At 40.4% G+C, this 19,109-nt stretch overlaps 1 protein-coding gene across 1 annotated transcript in view; it reads right to left on the minus strand.

The window, feature by feature from the left end:
* Positions 1-19,109, minus strand: part of NPC1L1 (NPC1 like intracellular cholesterol transporter 1) — an 85,066-nt gene that overhangs the window by 27,940 nt on the left and 38,017 nt on the right. The window contains 8 exon segments of the mRNA XM_018567457.1: positions 1,099-1,184; positions 1,660-1,664; positions 1,747-1,929; positions 3,248-3,376; positions 3,595-3,767; positions 4,710-4,810; positions 5,197-5,411; positions 8,372-9,700. Coding sequence (XP_018422959.1) covers positions 1,099-1,184; positions 1,660-1,664; positions 1,747-1,929; positions 3,248-3,376; positions 3,595-3,767; positions 4,710-4,810; positions 5,197-5,411; positions 8,372-9,700 — 2,221 coding nt within the window.

The raw sequence follows: 19,109 nt of genomic DNA on the forward strand, positions 1-19,109 counted from the left end.
GGGACTCGGATATGAAAGTGGGATTTCTGATGTGAAAAGGGGGCTACTGATGCAAAGGGTTACTATGATGTGAGTGGGGAATCTTGATCTTGAAGGTGGCACTTTGATGTGTAGGGGGAAACACGCTTTTTTGGGTGTTTTAATCTGGGGTTTCCCTTAAAATCTATGACCTTTTAGACTGGGGTGCCTCATGATTTTGCATACTTTTAAGGGTGCCATGAGTAAAAGAAAGTTAGAGGATAGGGAGATCATTCTAAGGCATAGGTAAAGGGTTAACTTTAAGTAGGTTAAATGTTAAGAGCTAATTTTAAGAGTTAGGGAGCGCATACATTGCAATATATATTTGTTTTTATGTGGCAAAAGCCTTGTGCTAATGTCTACTGCTTCTGTCTCCTGCCATTAAAAACTGAAGCAGGCCATACACTTACAGGTCTATTCACTAAAGGGTGAAGAGTTTGGAGAAGGCTGGAGAAGTGAACAATCTAGGACAACATAGCTGAACTGGAAAGTGAGCTGAATTGGAGAATTTTTCCAAATCAGCTATTTTGGCCTAGTTTGTCCACTTTTCCTGCCTTCTCCAAACTCTTCACCCTTTAGTGACTAGACCTGTCAGATATTTCTTATAGATGGTTTACTTACAGATGGATGGAGGAATCTGTTAGATTTCTTCCACTTATTCCTAACACAATTCCTAACGCTCTTTTGGTAGGGACTTTAGTGCTCTGTGCTTTGTGTTAAATGACCTACCATATAGTAGTACTGCACTTTCTATGTAAAATGTAATCCAGTTTTAACATTTCAGTCCATAACCCATCGCACTCCAAATCGGTAAGCAATCCAGAAGCTGGAAGTGGGTGCTGTAGCGACTGCGGATGGTGCCACAAACAAATAAGTAATGAATGAAGAAATCACCAGCACTCCTGGGTTCCAAGAATGTCAGACCTTCTTTATTGACATCCATTCAGGTCCCACAATGTATGGCAAATTTTCGGAACGCACAATGGTTCCTTCTTGAGGCAAAACAAAGTAACAAGTCCTGCTGGTTTCTTCATTCATTCCAGTTTTAACATTGTCTCCTGTGGTAGTTAAATGTATTACCTAGGAAAAAACACAGGGACTCCGAGAGGCTGCAGAGTAACATGCTAGGGGCCACATAACCAAGGACCCTCCCAGTGTCTGAATAACTTTTAGGCCCCATTAACACTGAGCGTTTTTCCGCGCAATTTTATATGAGCGATATCGCACGACTTGGCGAGCTAATATCGCACGACTTTTCGTATTGGGCTGTATGCAATCAGGAGAAAAATCGCGCGACATCCGTGCAAAAAAGGGTCATGTACAAGCGACAAGCTACAGCGACAAGCTACAGGCAACATTGAGCTGTAAGATGTGAACAGCTCCATTGAAATGCATTGGTCGAACTACATAGCGCGATATCGCGTGGAAATATGCATGATTTTGGAGCGGAAATTCGCGTGATAAACCACTCAGTGTGGAAGGGGACTTAGAGACATTTTACATTACTTCCCATCCCCATATAGATATAAATCATGAGGTATGTTCCTGACACTCAGCTATACCAAGGAAGCCACTTGACGAATTGTCTTGAATACCGCAGAACAGGTCTAGCTGGATGTAACTAAATACTAATAGTGTTACTAGAACTAGGATGATAAAAACGTGGAAGTAACCAGTCATATTCTAGTTGCCATTTTCACCATAGTTGGTTTAGAAGCATTTTTGTACCTGTAGCTCCAGAACAAAAATGAAGATATTGTCTGCTCCAATTGCCAGAACCAGGAAGGGCACAACCTCAACAATGATGAGCGTGGATGGTACACCGAGGTAGCAATAAAAACCCATTGATGCCAATACGGCTCCGAGGACAACCAGAATTCCACCAAGGCCCAGGGTCACCTTAGAGTCCACCTATTGGAAGAGGAAAAAAACATTTAGAACTAAGAAACATTCATAATCTAAATGGTTTAAGCAAAATGGTTGACGCAGCCTTTTCTATTAGTTATAGGAGGCTGGTTGGTGTTATCAAACTGCTCTTTTTTTCTTGTATTTTTGAGCAAAAAAGGCAGTGCAAAAATGTAAAATCCCCGTCTACATCTTGCTATGTTTTGAACAAGTGAATTTAAGCAAAATGGTTGACGCAGCCTTTTCTATTAGTTATAGGAGGCTGGTTGGTGTTATCAAACTGCTCTTTTTTTGGTACAGGATATAATTCTATATTTTTATATATGAGTTAGCTTCTGTGTGTAGTTGATTTGCATTCACAAAAAGTGATGCACACACCACTAAAAACAACTTGTACCAGCTCTACATCTCCTTGGCGTCCAAAGGGCAAATCTCCACAGCACTTTATCACATGTTTGTATAAGGCTGGTATGTTGCGCTTGGTATTGTGTATTCCCACTACTTTTCCTACGTGTGTATCATAAACTCTGTGATAATTGAATATATTTTCAGTGTTTGTAAATCCAATAAATAATGATAATAAGGATAAATCCTATTCCAGTTCTAACGCAACTAAATTGCACAAATCACTTTATCACATGTGTTCAGCTCTAAGGACAAATATTGTAAAATATCAGCTCTTGTATTTTTGAGCAAAAAAGGCAGTGCAAAAATATTAAATCCCCGTCTACATCTTGCTATGTTTTGAACAAGTGAAGATTCTTTCTCAAGCTGGGTATGCACTCAAGTTTAGGGAACTCCTAGCTTGACAAGGAACCTCCACTGGTTTCAAACATAGCAAGATGTAGACAGAAACTTTACTTTTTTGTACTGCATTTTTTGCAAAAAAAATAAAAGCTGATAATTTACTACATTTGAAGTCCTCAGGGTGGAACACTTGTGTGAAAGTCTAGTTGATCTCCATGGATTGTGGTAGTTGCATTGAGTGCATTTATAATATACAGTATATGATTTGGAAGCACACAAGGTGTCATTGTGGCACTTGCCGGGAGCATGGCAGTAGAGAATGTGGGGTATTTGTTGCAAGGAATGAAATTATCACAAGTGCTGTGATTGAAGGATGTTGGATTTGCAGGTAGTGTGACTGTTGTCCTGTACATGCAATATAGTTGTTGCCAGTAGAATATTTGAAACACCGAGTTTGCAGTGACTTATGTTTCAGTAGATGAAGAGTGCTTGCCACAGGCCAATAGTTTAAAGCAAACCAAAAATATTCAGCTGTAGTAAATACAATGATATTATTTCCATTAGACTCTTTCCTCACCAGCACTCTCCGGCAGCTACTGTACTCCCCCAAGGCCAGTGATATATATATGAAGATCACCAGATAGCTGATGGCAAATATGGGAATATCTTCAGTGGTGGTTCGACTGATCTCATCCTCCAGAGATCGCTGTTGAAAGATAAAACAGGGGGCTCAGAATATTGCATTTCCATAGAACAGGGCAGGTAGAAATTGAAAAGACACAGAAAAATGTGAGCAAACACAATAAGATTCAGACCAAATAGAGAAATAGGAAAGCAAATGACAAAGGTGGTTGGGATCTGGAGAAGATGCACACAAAATATACAAATAGGACATAAAGAAGGTCACTTTATGGCACCACTCACCTCTGCCATATAGGCAAAGGTAAACTTAGTGTTGGGGTCATTCTGATACTCTTTCAAGACTTTCAGGAACTCCTCCTCCCAAAGCATCGCATAGTCAAACCGGGGGTCGGATCGGTCGAAATTGTTCAGTGAGATGGTCAGAATCAGAGCTTCTGACTCAGAGTATTTACTGTCTGCAGGACACACAGAGACAGGGAAATATTGTTAGGAAATTAGAAATTATGGTTTAAAAAAGGGACATCCTATGATGGACCCTGGTCTTCAAATTAAAGAAGTAACAACTTTTCAGGAAAACTGGAATTCTATTTGCAGAAAAACATCAGACTGAAGAATATGAAACCATCTGTAGGTGTAAATTGTACATTAGGCCTTACACAATAGAAACCAGTGACTACTGTACTGACCTAATAGGCGTTTTCCTGATGTCCTCTCCAGAACTGTGAACTGAACTGAGAATTATGTACATACTGTGTATAGAGAGTGGGGTATAATTTTCATAATCTTTTTTATCTTTTTAGTGTGCCTATGTCAGGCTTTTTTTTGCTTTCTGCTGCACTACTAAGGAGATTTTCCTTCATATACTATCCTGGTGACACCCTTTGTATAAAGGTGTCAGAGGCCATCTCTGCGACCAGGAGTGAGGGCAAGTCTTAGAAAGGCAGCAAAGGACACATCCAACACTATAGAAGTTCTGACCGTTGTCCATAATGCCAAATTTTATAAAAATTTACTACAATGTGTTTCTAAATATTGTATAGATAAATATCTTATAGATATCTTATTATAAATCTCTTTGTATTTATATAGTGTCCAAACTATTAGATTGTTACTCACTAAAGGGTGAAGAGTTTGGATAAGGCAGGAGAAGTGAACAATCTAGGACAACATAGCTGAACTGGAAAGTGAGATGAATAGGATATCTTTTCCAGTTCAGCTTTGTTGTCCTACATTGTTCACTACTCCTGTCTTCTCCAAACTCTTCACCCTTTAGTGAATGATCCTGTAAATTTCCTGCATTGTGCAATAGTGACAGACTGCCTAAATATTGACAGGTCTTCATAATGTTAATATATAAGTGTATTGTGAAATGCTGGTACATAAAGAGAGGTTGTTACCATCATAGCCACCCACAGCCAGGAATGGGAAGACAGGAGCACCATAATCCGCAATACAGCTCAGCTCTAAATCTGTAACATCCCTAAAAGACAGCGGGGAGCTGGAAAGAAAATTCAAGGGAAAAGGAAAGCTGAAATCAGACTGGGCTTTGTACTGATCTCTAACCCTGACACCCTCATTCAATATTTCTGGCCTGTTAGGAGATATGGAACACAATACATTTACCCCTCCCAAATATCCCTTTAGGGAGTCTACATTTATACGGAGGTTTTTAACACTCTACTACTAACACCTATCTGCTTTTTTTTAAAAGTGAGTGTCCATGTTCAAATGATGCTTGTTAGCAGTACATATATGCAAAAAGAAACGGAGGCTTTAGAAAGCCTTTAAGGCATCAATACATCCAATCAAGATTATGGAGCATTTTGTACATAGTTTTGATCTGGCTATTTTTATGTGGCATTCATTATGTGTACCCCAACTCACTTGACGCAGTACATGAAGTGGTCCCTCCACCCCACTTTTTTCGTTTCTCCAGATATTGTCTGTGTCACTTCCATGTTAAACCGAGTCTTGTTGTTCTGAAAGTATTGCACCAGACTGTTCACAGCGCAGTCTGTGTCTGAAGGGTTGGAGGGGTTTAAGGGTGCATAGCAAATATCTTTCAGTGTCACAGTCTTCTGATGCTTTTCTGACCACACCTGCAAGGGAAAAAAGACAGGAAACCATTATCTACCATAGTGGAAGAATGATTACACTTGGCCAGTAAGACACTTACTGAGTACCCAAAATACCTCTTATTGACAGTTTTGGTTTAAAAAATGTTTGCATAGAAATCGTATTCACATATTTACGCATAACTACAGTGAATAATATTCTGTGGCCGGCACGAAATATTAGGTGGGGTGGTCCATTTTATTAGACATAAAAAGGACACACATGCTACACATACAGTATATGACATAAGTAAAATACAAATTCCAGTTTACTACCATTTTAAAGATGGAGCCTAGGCTAAGAAAGATTGCAAGTACTTATATTGATCAATTTACTATAGCTATATGATATAGCAATGCAATGGAGCTTTCTTACTGTTCAGTTGGGTAGAAGAGGATTTGTCTAATCTATAAATGGCATCTGGTCAGGAAAAACTGGTCATCAGAGATCCTATATGTAGAACAGGTCATCATAGACCCTACATGTAGAACTGGTCATCAGAGACCCTACATGTAGAATAGGTCATCATAGACCCTACATATAGAACTGGTCATCAAGAGACTCTACATGTGGAACAGGTCTTTATAGACCCTAAATGTAGAACAAGTCATCATAAACCCTACATGTAGAACGGGGCTTTATAGACCCTTCATATAGAACAGGTCATCATAGACCCAGCATTATGACTCACTCAAGCAGGTGCAACACACTCCTAATCATCCCAAAGTTTGACCCTCAACACAAAACACAAGAGCTTAATTTTGCCCCTGATTAGCTTGTGGACTGTGTATGAACAGCTCTGTCTTAAACTATTACAATAAGCATAATTCTAGATGAAATCTGGGTGCTGCCATTTTGATTAACCCCCTCCAGTTGCCAATGAGATTATAATCTTCTTCCTTAAAACTGAATTTCAGACAAACAGCTAAATATGTCTTCAGAATGCATATGGGAACTTTTTCACCAGGCACAAGATTTGTAATCCTGTGTAACCTGTAGCTCAATCCAGACATCCCTTCCCTTATAACACAGCCAGATGCTGCCTTGACCTCAACTTCAGCAGTAGCACAGACTGGTCAAGGATCTTCAGATCTCAGTTTACTAATTTGACAATGAAGGAGCAGCTGTACAGTGAAGAGGCCATCTGTCTGCTCACTTTTTTCTCTCATTCTATCAGCATGCTGCTTATGCTGCTGCCCAGGGGCTACAGGGACTGATATTGAGATTAATTGGGCAATTAAGGTAGTTGCATGTAAACATTAAATTACATCTATTTTAATGCAGACAAACATCTATTTTTTTCATGTCTGCCTGATTATTATTATTAATACAGTCGATAGCCATGTAATCAAATAGTGTATATACTGAACTAAATGGAATTCTTGCATGGTGCATGCAGCCTATTATTTTAAGGACTGACTTAATTTATATCAAGTGAGTCCCTCAATTAAATGTATAGCATTATATGGAGCTTTTAAGCTACTAATGTGCACTTTGCACAGGTGACTCACACTGTGATATGTTTTCAACTACATTTAGTCACTTCTGCTTATTGATCTGCATTACTGGGGAGCCAGTCCAATGTATATTTATTCACTGTTATTGCACAGCAAGGAGCTACTGTTTATTCACTGCAACCAAACAATACAGTTAGCTACTGAGCGAAACTATTGAGCAATGCGTGTACACAGATAGTAGCGCTATCACTAGTCATAGTCATTTCATTATAGTAAACATGAATGAATCTCACTATTGTCTAAATTCTAGTGCAGTGACTATGAGATGAGTAAATAGAGCTGAACTGCTAACATACATCCCCTAGTTCTGAGTCCTGCCTCACATAATTTTCTTATTTCGTCTTTGTCCCAGTTATTTCATGGGGAGGCCAATCTCTTTTTGTTTGAACTTTGTTCCCAAGATTTACATAATTCTTATCATCAGATCACCTGCAGTTTTTTTTCCTACATTGCCAACATCCTAGCCCACTAGTGATTGATGGCTGCTGGACCATCATTGGTTTTAACAGATAACATGGTATGAAATGCAGAAGGACACCAGTAGTGTTTTGTCATAGCACCATATAGTGTCCGGTGACTTTACAGTTCTCTATTGTCAGTTTAAAAAATGCTTTTAGTTTTTTCTTTTGCAATTTCAATTTTTCTAAGGTCACTAAAGAACATAAATAAGGAATTTACTTTACTATATATGTTAACAGACAACCCTCCTAGCCTTTCAGGACGGTGACATTTTCAGATCTGCTATAACTCTCCCAAACCCCTTATGCTTCATCTTAACGAACCATGTGTGGTAAACTGTATGCCCCAAAAGTGGAGTTGTTAAAAATTTGAATGGAGCAGAAAGGGGATATGAAAATTCTGTCGTCAAGGTGCAAAAAGCCTAGCTGCATTACTAAACAAATTACCCCAAACCTTGAATTATCACGGTTGTGCTTAGTTTTCTTTTTCTTAGTATTTTTGCTAGGTTGAACTCAAGGAAGTGTCCCACAAAACGCCTAATCTGCCACACTCGTGTGTTGCTCTTAAGTGCCTGCAGAAAGACTGTATGTACTAAGAACGAAGAAAGAATTTGTTACAAATATTGCTAGGTTATCAATGCTGATCTATTCGTGAGAGATTCTGCCATTCGCTGGTTTATAGTCACCTTTGAAGATGCTGAAGGCACCTCAGTAATGTTCCAATTATAAAGTTGAATGTAGTGTAAGTTCAATAAACAAAAGTGTTAAAAGATAAAACAATCAAAATATTTTCTGTAATACTTCAAGAATTTGGTCCCCATAAGAGAGAATCCAAAAATGTAAAAGGTTATTTATTACTAAACAAATCCATGTGAAGCACAAAAGCTGCATTAACTATATGTTATAACTATATGTTATAGTAGGCTTAGAGGGATTATCAATCCCGACATTTTGCACTGACTTACTTACCGCAATGTTCTGCAGCTTGGTCTGAAGGTCCATCATCTCAAGAATAATATCTGGAGAAAGGATTCTGCTGAAGTTCAGGGGGCCAAAAAAGAGAGAGTCATAGATGTATGAAGACCGATCGTTGACTGTGATAATTAGCTGGTTAGTTCTAAAGAATGGTCCAAAATGTGCATCATGAAAGTCTTTCTCTTGTCTTGCCCTGCTGTTTGGAGCAGACCACAGTTCCACTGGATTTGTAGTCAGCTTGATTAGGGCCATACCTGCTGAGAGTACCACAACCAGAACTAATGAGACACAGATGACAGTCTTAGGGTAAGAAGCTATGCGGGTGCCCCACCACTGGAAGGCTTTCTCCATGGAGCGGTTAGTCTTTAAGCTTATCTTTTCTGAGCAGTTTAGATCAGAATATTTGATATGTGGTATTTCTTTCCTTTTCTTTTTTCCACAGCTATTAACAGCACATGTCATAATCAGGAACATGATGAAAAAAAAGATTAAGATTCCACAAAGGGCACTGCTTATTACTAAGTACCCATCAACTGATCCTATCTTAAATGGGTCAGGCAGAGGTTTAGGTCCAGCGATGCTAGGACATGACTCTTTGCAGTCCTGGCAAGTGCAAGCATTATCTGGATCATTACCTGGGCCTTCATTGCAGCTCCATACTTTGCTATTATGGGGTTCCACGCCACCACCAACCACAGTGTCATTTTCCGAAAACCTGAAATGAATTGCTAAAGGTGCCAGTCCATTACTGACATCCCCTTGGAAGTCAAACCACCGCTGAGCTGAGCAAAATTCTGCTCCATATTTCCCACACATGGTAGAAATGGCAAAACCCCCTGTGGAGGGCAATCGTACATTCCTACAGGAGTCATATGATTTTTCTGCAAATTCTCGCCTGTAGTAGCATTCGTAGGCCAACACACCTTTCTCAGGCTTCCCATCTACAATGGCATCAACTGTACGTGTGACATTGATGAATAAACTTTGATTTGGGCCACAAGTGTTCTGACAATGGATATTGGCAAAGTTTTGGGCACAAGATGGACATCGATTTAGAATGACCTGAGATAATGCAAAGCTCCTCTGGATACTCTCCAGCTGGGTGATAGAGCAGCATGCATAAGTATTGTCATCTCCATTGTAAAGCATCGGACAGACATCCTGGAGATATCGTAGATGAGTTCCATCGAGCTTCCTGGCTGGAGTGTTGGATAAACAAGGAATGATAGGTGGGATCAGGCTGCTGGTAATTTCAGGATTTCTGCCGCATTCGTTGTACAGGCTACAAAACCCCTCCTGCTTTATTGTGGTGTACCCTACAACCTGGAGAACCAAAATATACACAAATATGAGCTGGCTTAGTAAACTTTGCAAGCACTGTAACATGTGAACAGCGTTAGAGTGAACGGTAGCAAAGAACAGACGGAAGTTGAAGAATCAACGTGATTACAGATTGAAATTACGAGAGAGAAGACTGTCTGCAACAGTGAAAATAAACATATGACTATGAAAATTGAAAGAAAATAAAGATAATTGATAAAAAAAGAAATGTCAAGTATATCTAAAGGTAAAACTTGTTTTCATTTTGAATAGTATAGGGAAGGATTAAAACCACTGTTGGGTTTTTTTTTTGCCATTTATGTCCCATAAGGGCGTTTTTCCTTTCCTTCCTGTAGGCTCTTCATCAAGTGAGAAGATATCTTTGCAATGTGAAGGAAATCCCATCTTAAAAAGTTGTCATGGGAACCAGTGTCCCCTGTTAGAAAATTTCCCTTCTATTCCTGTTGGTGGTTGTTCAAAATTTGGACTCCCATCACTTTCATTCCTGGTGACATTAGTGATCAGGACAATTAGAGAGTGAATCTCCTTAAAAGGAGACAAAAATGGCAAAAAACCTGCCTGTGATTGTAACCCCTCACCATTCTATCCGAATCTAAAAAAGTTTTGTCTTTAAGCTATAAATCTACATGTATATGTTCTCAACATGTTTGCTGGATTCTCATTTCATCTTCCCATTATGTTTCCAGAATGGTAGATTCATTGGCCATTACCTAATTGCTCTTTGAACAGACACTGTATGGAATATAGACTGTACGCACCGCTCTGCCACAAACTGATATTTTGCAGACTATGTTGGGTTACAAAAAAAGTACATCAAGTTGGGCTTAGGACAGTATATGCTACTAACTAGTCAACAAAAGCTAGATGGAGTAATAATTTAATGCTCTCACCAATCCATCTCACTCTCATGGTCTGACGTGGGTGCCATGAACTTTAGTAAACAGGAAAATGTAGATACATGTAATCCAATAGGTCCTAATCATACACTTAATGCTGCAATTATAAAAATCTTTAGCCTTCTTGAGAAAGTATTCCATAAAATTCAGCCAAGATAAAAACTCCCAAACCTGCGGTGGTTGCATGTGCAGCAGTAAATATGCTAAGATGGTTTTGGACTTATTCTTTCCTGGATTACATATTTAACTAAAGAAATTGAATATATTTTCCAGACTCTTAAAATAAGTGTATTATTCTGAAGACTGGGAATGGAAGTACCTATACATGAAGACATCTCATCTGAGTCTCCAAGCATTTGACGATTCTCAGATGAGGACTTTTGGCCCACCACTGAAGTACTTTACTGTACATGTCAGCCTGACTCTCTAAAGTGGCAACTTATATGAGCTCTGTAAGAAAAGATTTATAGAAACCAGCAAAATCTTCTAACCTACACAATGAAGGATCTGACAGGTGGAAATTATCTACTGTATTTATTGCCACGTAGTTTCACACCAAAATGGTGGCATCAGAATTGTGAAAATGTAGATCATTGTTGGCTACCAGAGTTCCATGATTGCAAGAATCATTTAGATTTTGTGAAGCAAAATTATACAGATCAGAGATTACTAACCTGAAGAGGGAACAGTGCTACCAGGACCGCCACAGTGATAAGCCTAGGAAGCATCTTTTACCCCTCCAGAGAAGTTGCAGGGTCTGGGTGGTAGGAAGGCTGGTGATATCTGTGCAAGGAGCTGAGATGTTCTACTCCACATGCAGAACTCACAAAGTAGTATTGATTTGTCTTTTTTCTAGGTCTGTATACTTCACAGGAGCCAATCAGGAGTCATGGACATGATAAATCCTGCTTTTTATTAACCAGAAGAGGAGGAGGGGGGTAGGGGACAGCAGCATTCTCAGAGTGAAACTAAACAATCTATACTGAGCTCATCCCAACATCACTGAAAAGAGTGTGCCTTGGAGGAACTGGAACTACAACCGCAAATGGTGAATTCTAAATAATATATATTCAAAGGTAAATTCTATCTAATGACAGCTTTCATTTTCATGTAAAATTTGGAGCACCTAAAATCAGTAAGTACAACCAAAGTTAACTGCTATAAGTGCAATGAGAAGACAGCTCCACAAAACCAGGCACCCTTTTAGACCATGTGCCTCCACCTCTACCTGGGGTACCCATGCCATGGTGATTGGCAAAATTGCTTATCAACTGAGCAAAGAAAACATTGCATAGTGGGAGAGTTGTATTCCCTAGCTCAGACCAATTCAATTGTAGTACATTGAGGAAGATCTACAACATTTACGTCAACGACAACATTGCACACACACATGGCAATTAGAAGCAATAAAAAAAGTACCTTTTTTTAACAGAGAAACAATAGGATGATATTGTCATGTAGGAAATCTAGCACTTGGCAAATTTTCACTTTAATAAGGTTTGTGATTATGTTTCAATTATAGACATTTTTTTTGACCAGAGAAAGTTCCTATATGTGCAAATCCAGCCAAACTTTTTTTAATTCTAGACAGTGTGTGGAAGAATTTTCCTCACTTTGTGTGTGGTCATCCAGACAGGAGAGCCGGTACCTGAAGCCTCCGCTCCAGAGGTCCTGTGAATCATTACGTCCAATACACTGTATTTGATGTATGGACGCTCAGGGACCAGTGACGTAACAAAAGCCATAGCAGCCCACAAGGCTGTTATAGGGCCTGGGGGTGGAACGGGACCACATTAAAGATTGCAGAAGTTGCTATTGACTCTGTACCCCCTATGACATTTCCAATCAAGAAGAGCTGACATCAGATGTACAGGAGGAGACCGTGCAGACAGCTCTTCTGCTTCCTGTCCTTGATTTAGATTTTAAGGGGTACCCACTGGAGCAGAGGAGGAGACTGGCTGGAGGGAGCCTCACTGCAATTTTTTACCCAGACAGACGTGCCATTAGGTGCCGCCCAGGTTCCAGATTGGTTATGCTCCCTCAGCACTATCTCGGCACTGTCGGTCAAAGGGAGATCTCCCTCTGACCTTAAGTTCCGGTATCGGAGGTAAGTATCAGAGCATTTAGGTGAGTACGAGTACTCGCCCAAATACTCTGCATCAGCACCGATACCAACACCAGTATTGGTATCGTTGCATCCCTAATATTTATGGAAGTGTAATTTAAGGCATTTAGTGTTCATAATTTTTCATGTATTTGATTATTTTATTTGTGTAATTTTGCTTTCAACTTATAATTGTCCTTTTTCTCGCTGTCTCTTTTTTTTTATTTTGGTAAAAAAAAAAAGGAAAAATATTAGACTAGGGGACATTTTTTGGCACAAGAATAGGTGCAGGATAGTTGAAAGGAACCTCTAAAACCCACAGGAACCATCTAAAGCCTATTGCTCTATTTAAAAAACCACCTTAATTTCACCTTCTTCACTGGATCCAATGCATTTCACCAAAAATTGTAACATTTCTCTGCCATGTGCCAGAAGGTTGCAAGGTGTCAGCATTCTCTATGGACCTGAACTGAAAAAGTGAAGATTTGCTATGTTAAAGGAAACATATAGCAATGGTCATAGTGCCTATGCAGTACACTGTAAAATCTACATATTGTCTTGAATTTCTACTATAAAAAGTGCACTTCCTGTGCCTAGGCCTTATACATATACAAATCTGTACATCTGTAGTGGGGAATAATCTAAGGCAACTTCTTCCCTACCAAGATGGCTGCCTCTACAAAGAGAGTGTGGTAAAAAGCATGATAAGTCAGTAATGGGCAAAAGATCAGCTGCAAGGAAACATAATTGGTAAGTTTTATTCTCTGCTCGCTTTTTTGGGCACAGTTTCCACCATTCAGGTCCTCTGTCAGACCACGTTATCAACCTGTGAGACATTATTGAATCCAGCTTATTGTGAAAGGCTGTCATTGTCACCAGTTATGGTTCTGCAGTGGTGTCCAACAGAGTTCAAAAAGTGCTGGTTCCTATCTCCATTGTAGAAAGTTCCTGAGTTGGAGGATTTCAGTAACCTGTGATCCAAACTGAATTCTTCTTCAGATGTCAATTTGCCATTTTATTAGGATCCCAATAAAACCAAACATATACGGAGTCTTAGGTCCTGTCTCAGAGCTTGCATACTTCTAATCAGAGATGATTACAATATACAGTTTTCTAGCAACCTATATAGGTCAGTTATGTAAATGTTATCATTTGAAGCCACCCACATGTCTATAATTACGGGGACCTTTGAACTCCTATCTTCATTTTTTCTATAGATTTTTCCAATCTGTTGCACATCTCAGAAATAGCGGAGGGGAGAAGAAATCAGAACATAATACGATTGCCAAGCATTTTTCTATTTAATAAAGCCAAGGCCAATGGGCAAAGTCCAACCAATCAAAATAAACATTTAAGTCATCTAACATTAACATCTGTTGAAATCTTTTGCCAATTAAAGAACCTCTACCCAACCTTCATTGGTAAATCAGATTATTAGTATAGGACAAGCAATGTTTTCCAGCATACAACTGACTTCTGTCCATCAATCAATGCCAAAAAAGAAAAGCTACCAGCTATACTTTTTGTTGCTTCCCCTGGCCATTAACACCAAACAAAATTCCACATTTTAGAACAGAAAAAAGTTTGAGGTATAACTTTAAATCAGAGAACAAATTGTTAAGGTGCTCGGTGTGAGATAATGTCCATTTGTCCATTTGCCGTTGTTCAAATAATACTGAAATACCTTATAATAAAAAGTGCCTTTGGCCAGCTTGCATCAGGACACAAAGGAGTCTAGCCACTGAGCCATCTGCATCTACTACAATCCATGAACAATACAGACTGCATAAGGAAAGTTAATTTAGTAGTTAGTAAACAGTGGCTTAAGTTCTACAAAACATTATGACATGTAGGAAATGGACAGTATGGAAAAGCACTTTTATAATGTCTGATTTATAAAAAATCCTTCAAAGCTTACCAAATTATTAAAAATGTTAATAAATCAAAATCCAGTCAGTAATAAATCCAATAAAAGGCCATAGCTCATTAAATGTTACAAGATACGTCACTTTTTTTCCATTCAAAAACATTTTTAATTGGTTTGGATAGAGTGTGGAAAGGTTAGGTCTCCTGGTTTCCTAATGGATTCCTCTATCCCAGAGATCCTGCGGGCAGCCTATACTGTAGAGGTCACCAACCTATAGTAGGTATGACTGGGCAGGCACGCAATGTCTTTTTAAGTGGCACGCTGAAGTGTTGCGACATAGGCTTTAATTGACAGCTCACTGGGATGTTAATTACAAAGCCTGGCCTGCTCTTCTGCTCCCACACACCAACCAACCCTCTACTGTACTGATGTTCAGGTGCTGGCCTCCTTCCCAGTACAAGCATATGCCCACTGGTGGCTGTGGACAGTGTAGTATGATGTGAAGAAGCACATCCAGCAACTCAATTCCTCTTCTATGTAGAACAGCAGGTACGAATGTAAGAACCTTGTGTTTCTGATGGTGCGGGATCTGGTGCTGATCTGAGGTGTGAAGGTGCAAGAAATTGGGGCCAATCTGAGGTATGGAGGTGCAGGAATTGGGGCTGAACTGAGGTCTGAAGGTGAAGGAATTGGGGCTGATCTGAGGTCTGAAGGTGCTGGTATTGGGGTGATCTGAGGTCTGAAGGTGCAGGAATACGGCTGATGTGAGGTCTGAAGGTGCAGGAATAGGGGTGATCTGAGGTCTGATGGTGCAGGAATTGAGGCGATCTGAGATGTGAAGGTGCAGGAATAGGGGTGATGTGAGGTCTGAAGGTGCAGGAATAGGGGTGATCTGAGGTCTGAAGGTGCAGAAATTGAGGTGATCTGAGGTGTGAAGGTGCAGGTATTGGGGTGATGTGGGGTGTGAAGGTGCAGGAATTGTGTCTGATCTAAGGTCCGAAGGTGCAGGAATTACAGCTGATCTGAGGTCCGAAGGAGCATACATTGGGGCTGATCTGAGGTCTGAAGGTGCATGAATTAGGGCTGGCCTGTGGTCCGAAGGTGCATGAACTGAGACTATTTTGAGGTCTAAAGATGCAGGAATTGGGGCTGATCTAAATTTACAAGGTGCAGGAATTGGGGCTGATCTGAGGTTTGAAGTTACAAGAATTGGGGCTGCATTGAGGTCTGAAGGTGCACGAATTGGGGCTGATTTAAGTTTTAAAGGTGCAGGAAATTTGGCTGATCTGAGGTCTGAGGTTGCATGAATTGAGGCTAATATGAGGTCTAAGTTGCATGAATTATGGCTGATCTAAGGTATGGAGGTGCATGAATTGGGACTGATCTGAGGTGTGAAGCTGCATGAATTGGGACTGATCTGAGGTCTGTGCATAAATTGAGACTGATCTGAGGTGTGTAGGTGCAAGAATAGGGGTTGACTTGGGGGTCTGAAGGTGCATGAACTGGGGCTGATCTGTGGTCTGAAGGTGCAAGAACTGGGGTTGGTTTGAGGTCTAATGATGAAGGAATTGGAGTTTGTCTGAGCTCTATAGATGCAGGAAGAGGGGCTGTTCTGAAGTCTGAAGGTTCATACATTGGGGCTGATCTGAGTTCTAAAGATAGATGAATTGGGGCTGATCGGTGGTGTAAGTTCATAAACTGGGGCTAATCTGAGATGTAAGGGTTCATAAACTGGGGCTAATCTGAGGTGTAAGGGTTCATAAACTGGGGCTAATCTGAGGTGCAAGGGTTCATAAACTGGGGCAAATCTGACATGTAAGGGTTCATAAACTGGGGGCTATTCTGAGATATAGGGGTTCATAAATTGGGTCTAATCTGAGATGTAAGGGCTCATAAACTGGGGCTAATCTGAGGTGCAAGGGTTCATAAACTGGGGCTAATCTGAGATGTAGGGGTTCATAAATTGGGTCTAATCTGAGGTGTAAAGGTTCATATATTAGGGCTGATCTGAGGTCTGAGACATAAACAGCTAAGCCGTGAAAATCATTGCAGGGATCACACTGACACTGTAAATCCTGCTCAGTAAACATGAACATACTTTGTGTGTGCACCCATTCATATAATTACCATTTTATTGGTTCCATTAACATTCCAATTTTGAGTGTAAAAATTGAAAACGATATGACTAAGGCACGCCATTGTTCACTGACTTACCGATTGTCTGATGCTTGTAAAGGGTTCTATTTATTAAAGGAGAACTATGAGGTGAGTGCTTTTCACTCACCTCATAGTTCTAGCCGACCTGTGACAATGAGACTGTCACAGGTCGGCTCAGTAGATCGGGAGGTGAGCGAACAGATACCGGGTTCGCTCGCCTCTCGATCCTGTCACGGCTCTCTGCCGTGACAGGGGGAGGGGCTGGATTCCCCTCTCCCCGCTCCGATCTGCCAGCGCTGACTGGCGGAACGGACGGGGGAGGGTATAGCTGGCTCTGCCTCTAGATAGTCAGAGCCAGCTGTCACTCACGCAGCTGGGCGGATCCCGTCATCTAAGTTGGGATCCGCTCCGGCTGCGGCGTCTCAGTATACCGCAAGCTGTAGCTCGCGGTATACTGAGCTTAGGGTAACGGACTCTAGTTTGTGTCCTCCCGTTACCCTAAGGAGAACTATGGGGAAAAACACTGACCCCATAGTTCTCCTTTAAGCAGTGACTGTGACTTTTAACCAACATTTTCTGGTGGAGAATAAATCCATGATCCTGGAAGATTCTCATGCGGGGAATTTAAGATGAATGTCAGATTCACTGTGTTATAAATATGTCCTGGTACAAAAGACTGTTGCCCCCTTGCTGTAGTGGATGCTCCAAAGGCTGATATAGTATTTCACTCCAAAGCAAGAGAAGGGAATCTCATCTCATAGCACTGCCGTGAAAGGAAAATATGATAAAATATCTGCAGTGGGGACATAGAAATCCATGGAAACCCGATAATGGCTCCAAACTTTCCCCACTCGGTTTAAAAATACAAAAAAACAGTTTGTGATGGATTTCTCCTTTAAATAAAGGTCTATGTATTGTATAAGTGTATACTATAGAAGAACATGGTGAATTCTACTGCATTAAATTAAAGTACATCTATGGGCCTAAACTTTTTGTTAGTTTTGGATTGGGTGTGGAAGTTAGAACACCAGCCACGTTTTTATTGCTGTCTGTGACCCCGCTGGGTAGATTTCCCCTCTCTCTGTGTCCTGGTAGCCTTTGTCATTAGAACAAAAAGTGACGGCAAATTCATAATTTTACAATTTCAACAGATCAGTCGGTGAGAGGAAGACTTTCAATGTGATTGCCTTTTCCAGTAACAACTCTCCTTTTACTATCAAGTGATTTAAATTTACTTCTTTGTGTGTGTCTGGGACAGGAAGTAAAGGGAAAAAAAAGTAAAAACCATTCCCTAAGGGATTTCCATAATATACAAATATATTTACCATATGGCAGACTTAACTCTGGATTTGCCCCTCTCTAGCACAGATTTGTCCTCCCCATCACTACACCTGCCATCATCTCTGCTGCTTCTTCCACATCCAGACTCCTCTCTCTTCCACCGTTCAGTGGCCATTGATGATGTGACGTTTGATTGAGCGCACTGGAGTTGCATTATTTTGGCACCAAGCTCCATTGTAGATACCAAGAGTGGGTCAAGAGTACCAAGCACTGTGCATTTTTGGAAGTATCTTCTGCCAAAAAGCTCTAACTTCTAGCTAGTTTTTTAATTTCTATGGTTGTACAAAGTGAACTAAACCCGCAATTTGCCCTCCTCCAGAGCAAAACCGTTAAACAAACCCCAGACACACACTTACCCTCTGTGATAGTTGCTGCCTGCCCCAAGCCACACTGCTTGTGTACAACGTTAAAGCTGTTCTCACTTACTCGCTATAGTGCTCCAGCATAGTAAGCTTCAAGAATCCAATCCAAGACTGAAGACACTCTGAAGCTCCTTTTTGCATCCTCTTTTATATCAGGGTCTACCTAGTCCCTGTGTTCAAAAAAGAAAAAAAAAGCCTGCTGTTTACAGAGCTCAATAGCTCAAGCTAAAGTTTACACATCCAAGTCAATGAGGAACCGCAGTAACTACTTCCCCTATCTTTTTCCTTAATTTAGAGGTGTCCGTCAGAGACACAGCAACTGAGAGAGACAGCGTTTATTGTGCTCTGTTGTTTGAATACCAATAGTGCTTTGGGAATCCTATGTCATGGGTGCACCATGTATTAATTTTCTGCCAAAACAGGAATTGTGTGTTTCAGTTTAAATGCACATAAACTTAAAATAGTTTCACTTAAAGCATGAAAATCATTAGCAGCTGGTGTGTTGGTCGGTATATTATTGTCTTGTTGTTTCCCATGTTAGAACAGACAGCAATCTGTCTAATATGAGAGGGACTGCACACACAAGCCCCAGTGATTATGTCTAATAAGGATTGGTTATGGTCAAGACATTGGCCTTCAAATGGCACTGTTCCTTCTGTTAGCT

The sequence above is a fragment of the Nanorana parkeri genome, unplaced genomic scaffold (genome assembly GCF_000935625.1).
Source record: "Nanorana parkeri isolate BGI_ZX_2015 unplaced genomic scaffold, ASM93562v1 scaffold1052, whole genome shotgun sequence".
Taxonomy (NCBI): Eukaryota; Metazoa; Chordata; class Amphibia; order Anura; family Dicroglossidae; genus Nanorana; species Nanorana parkeri.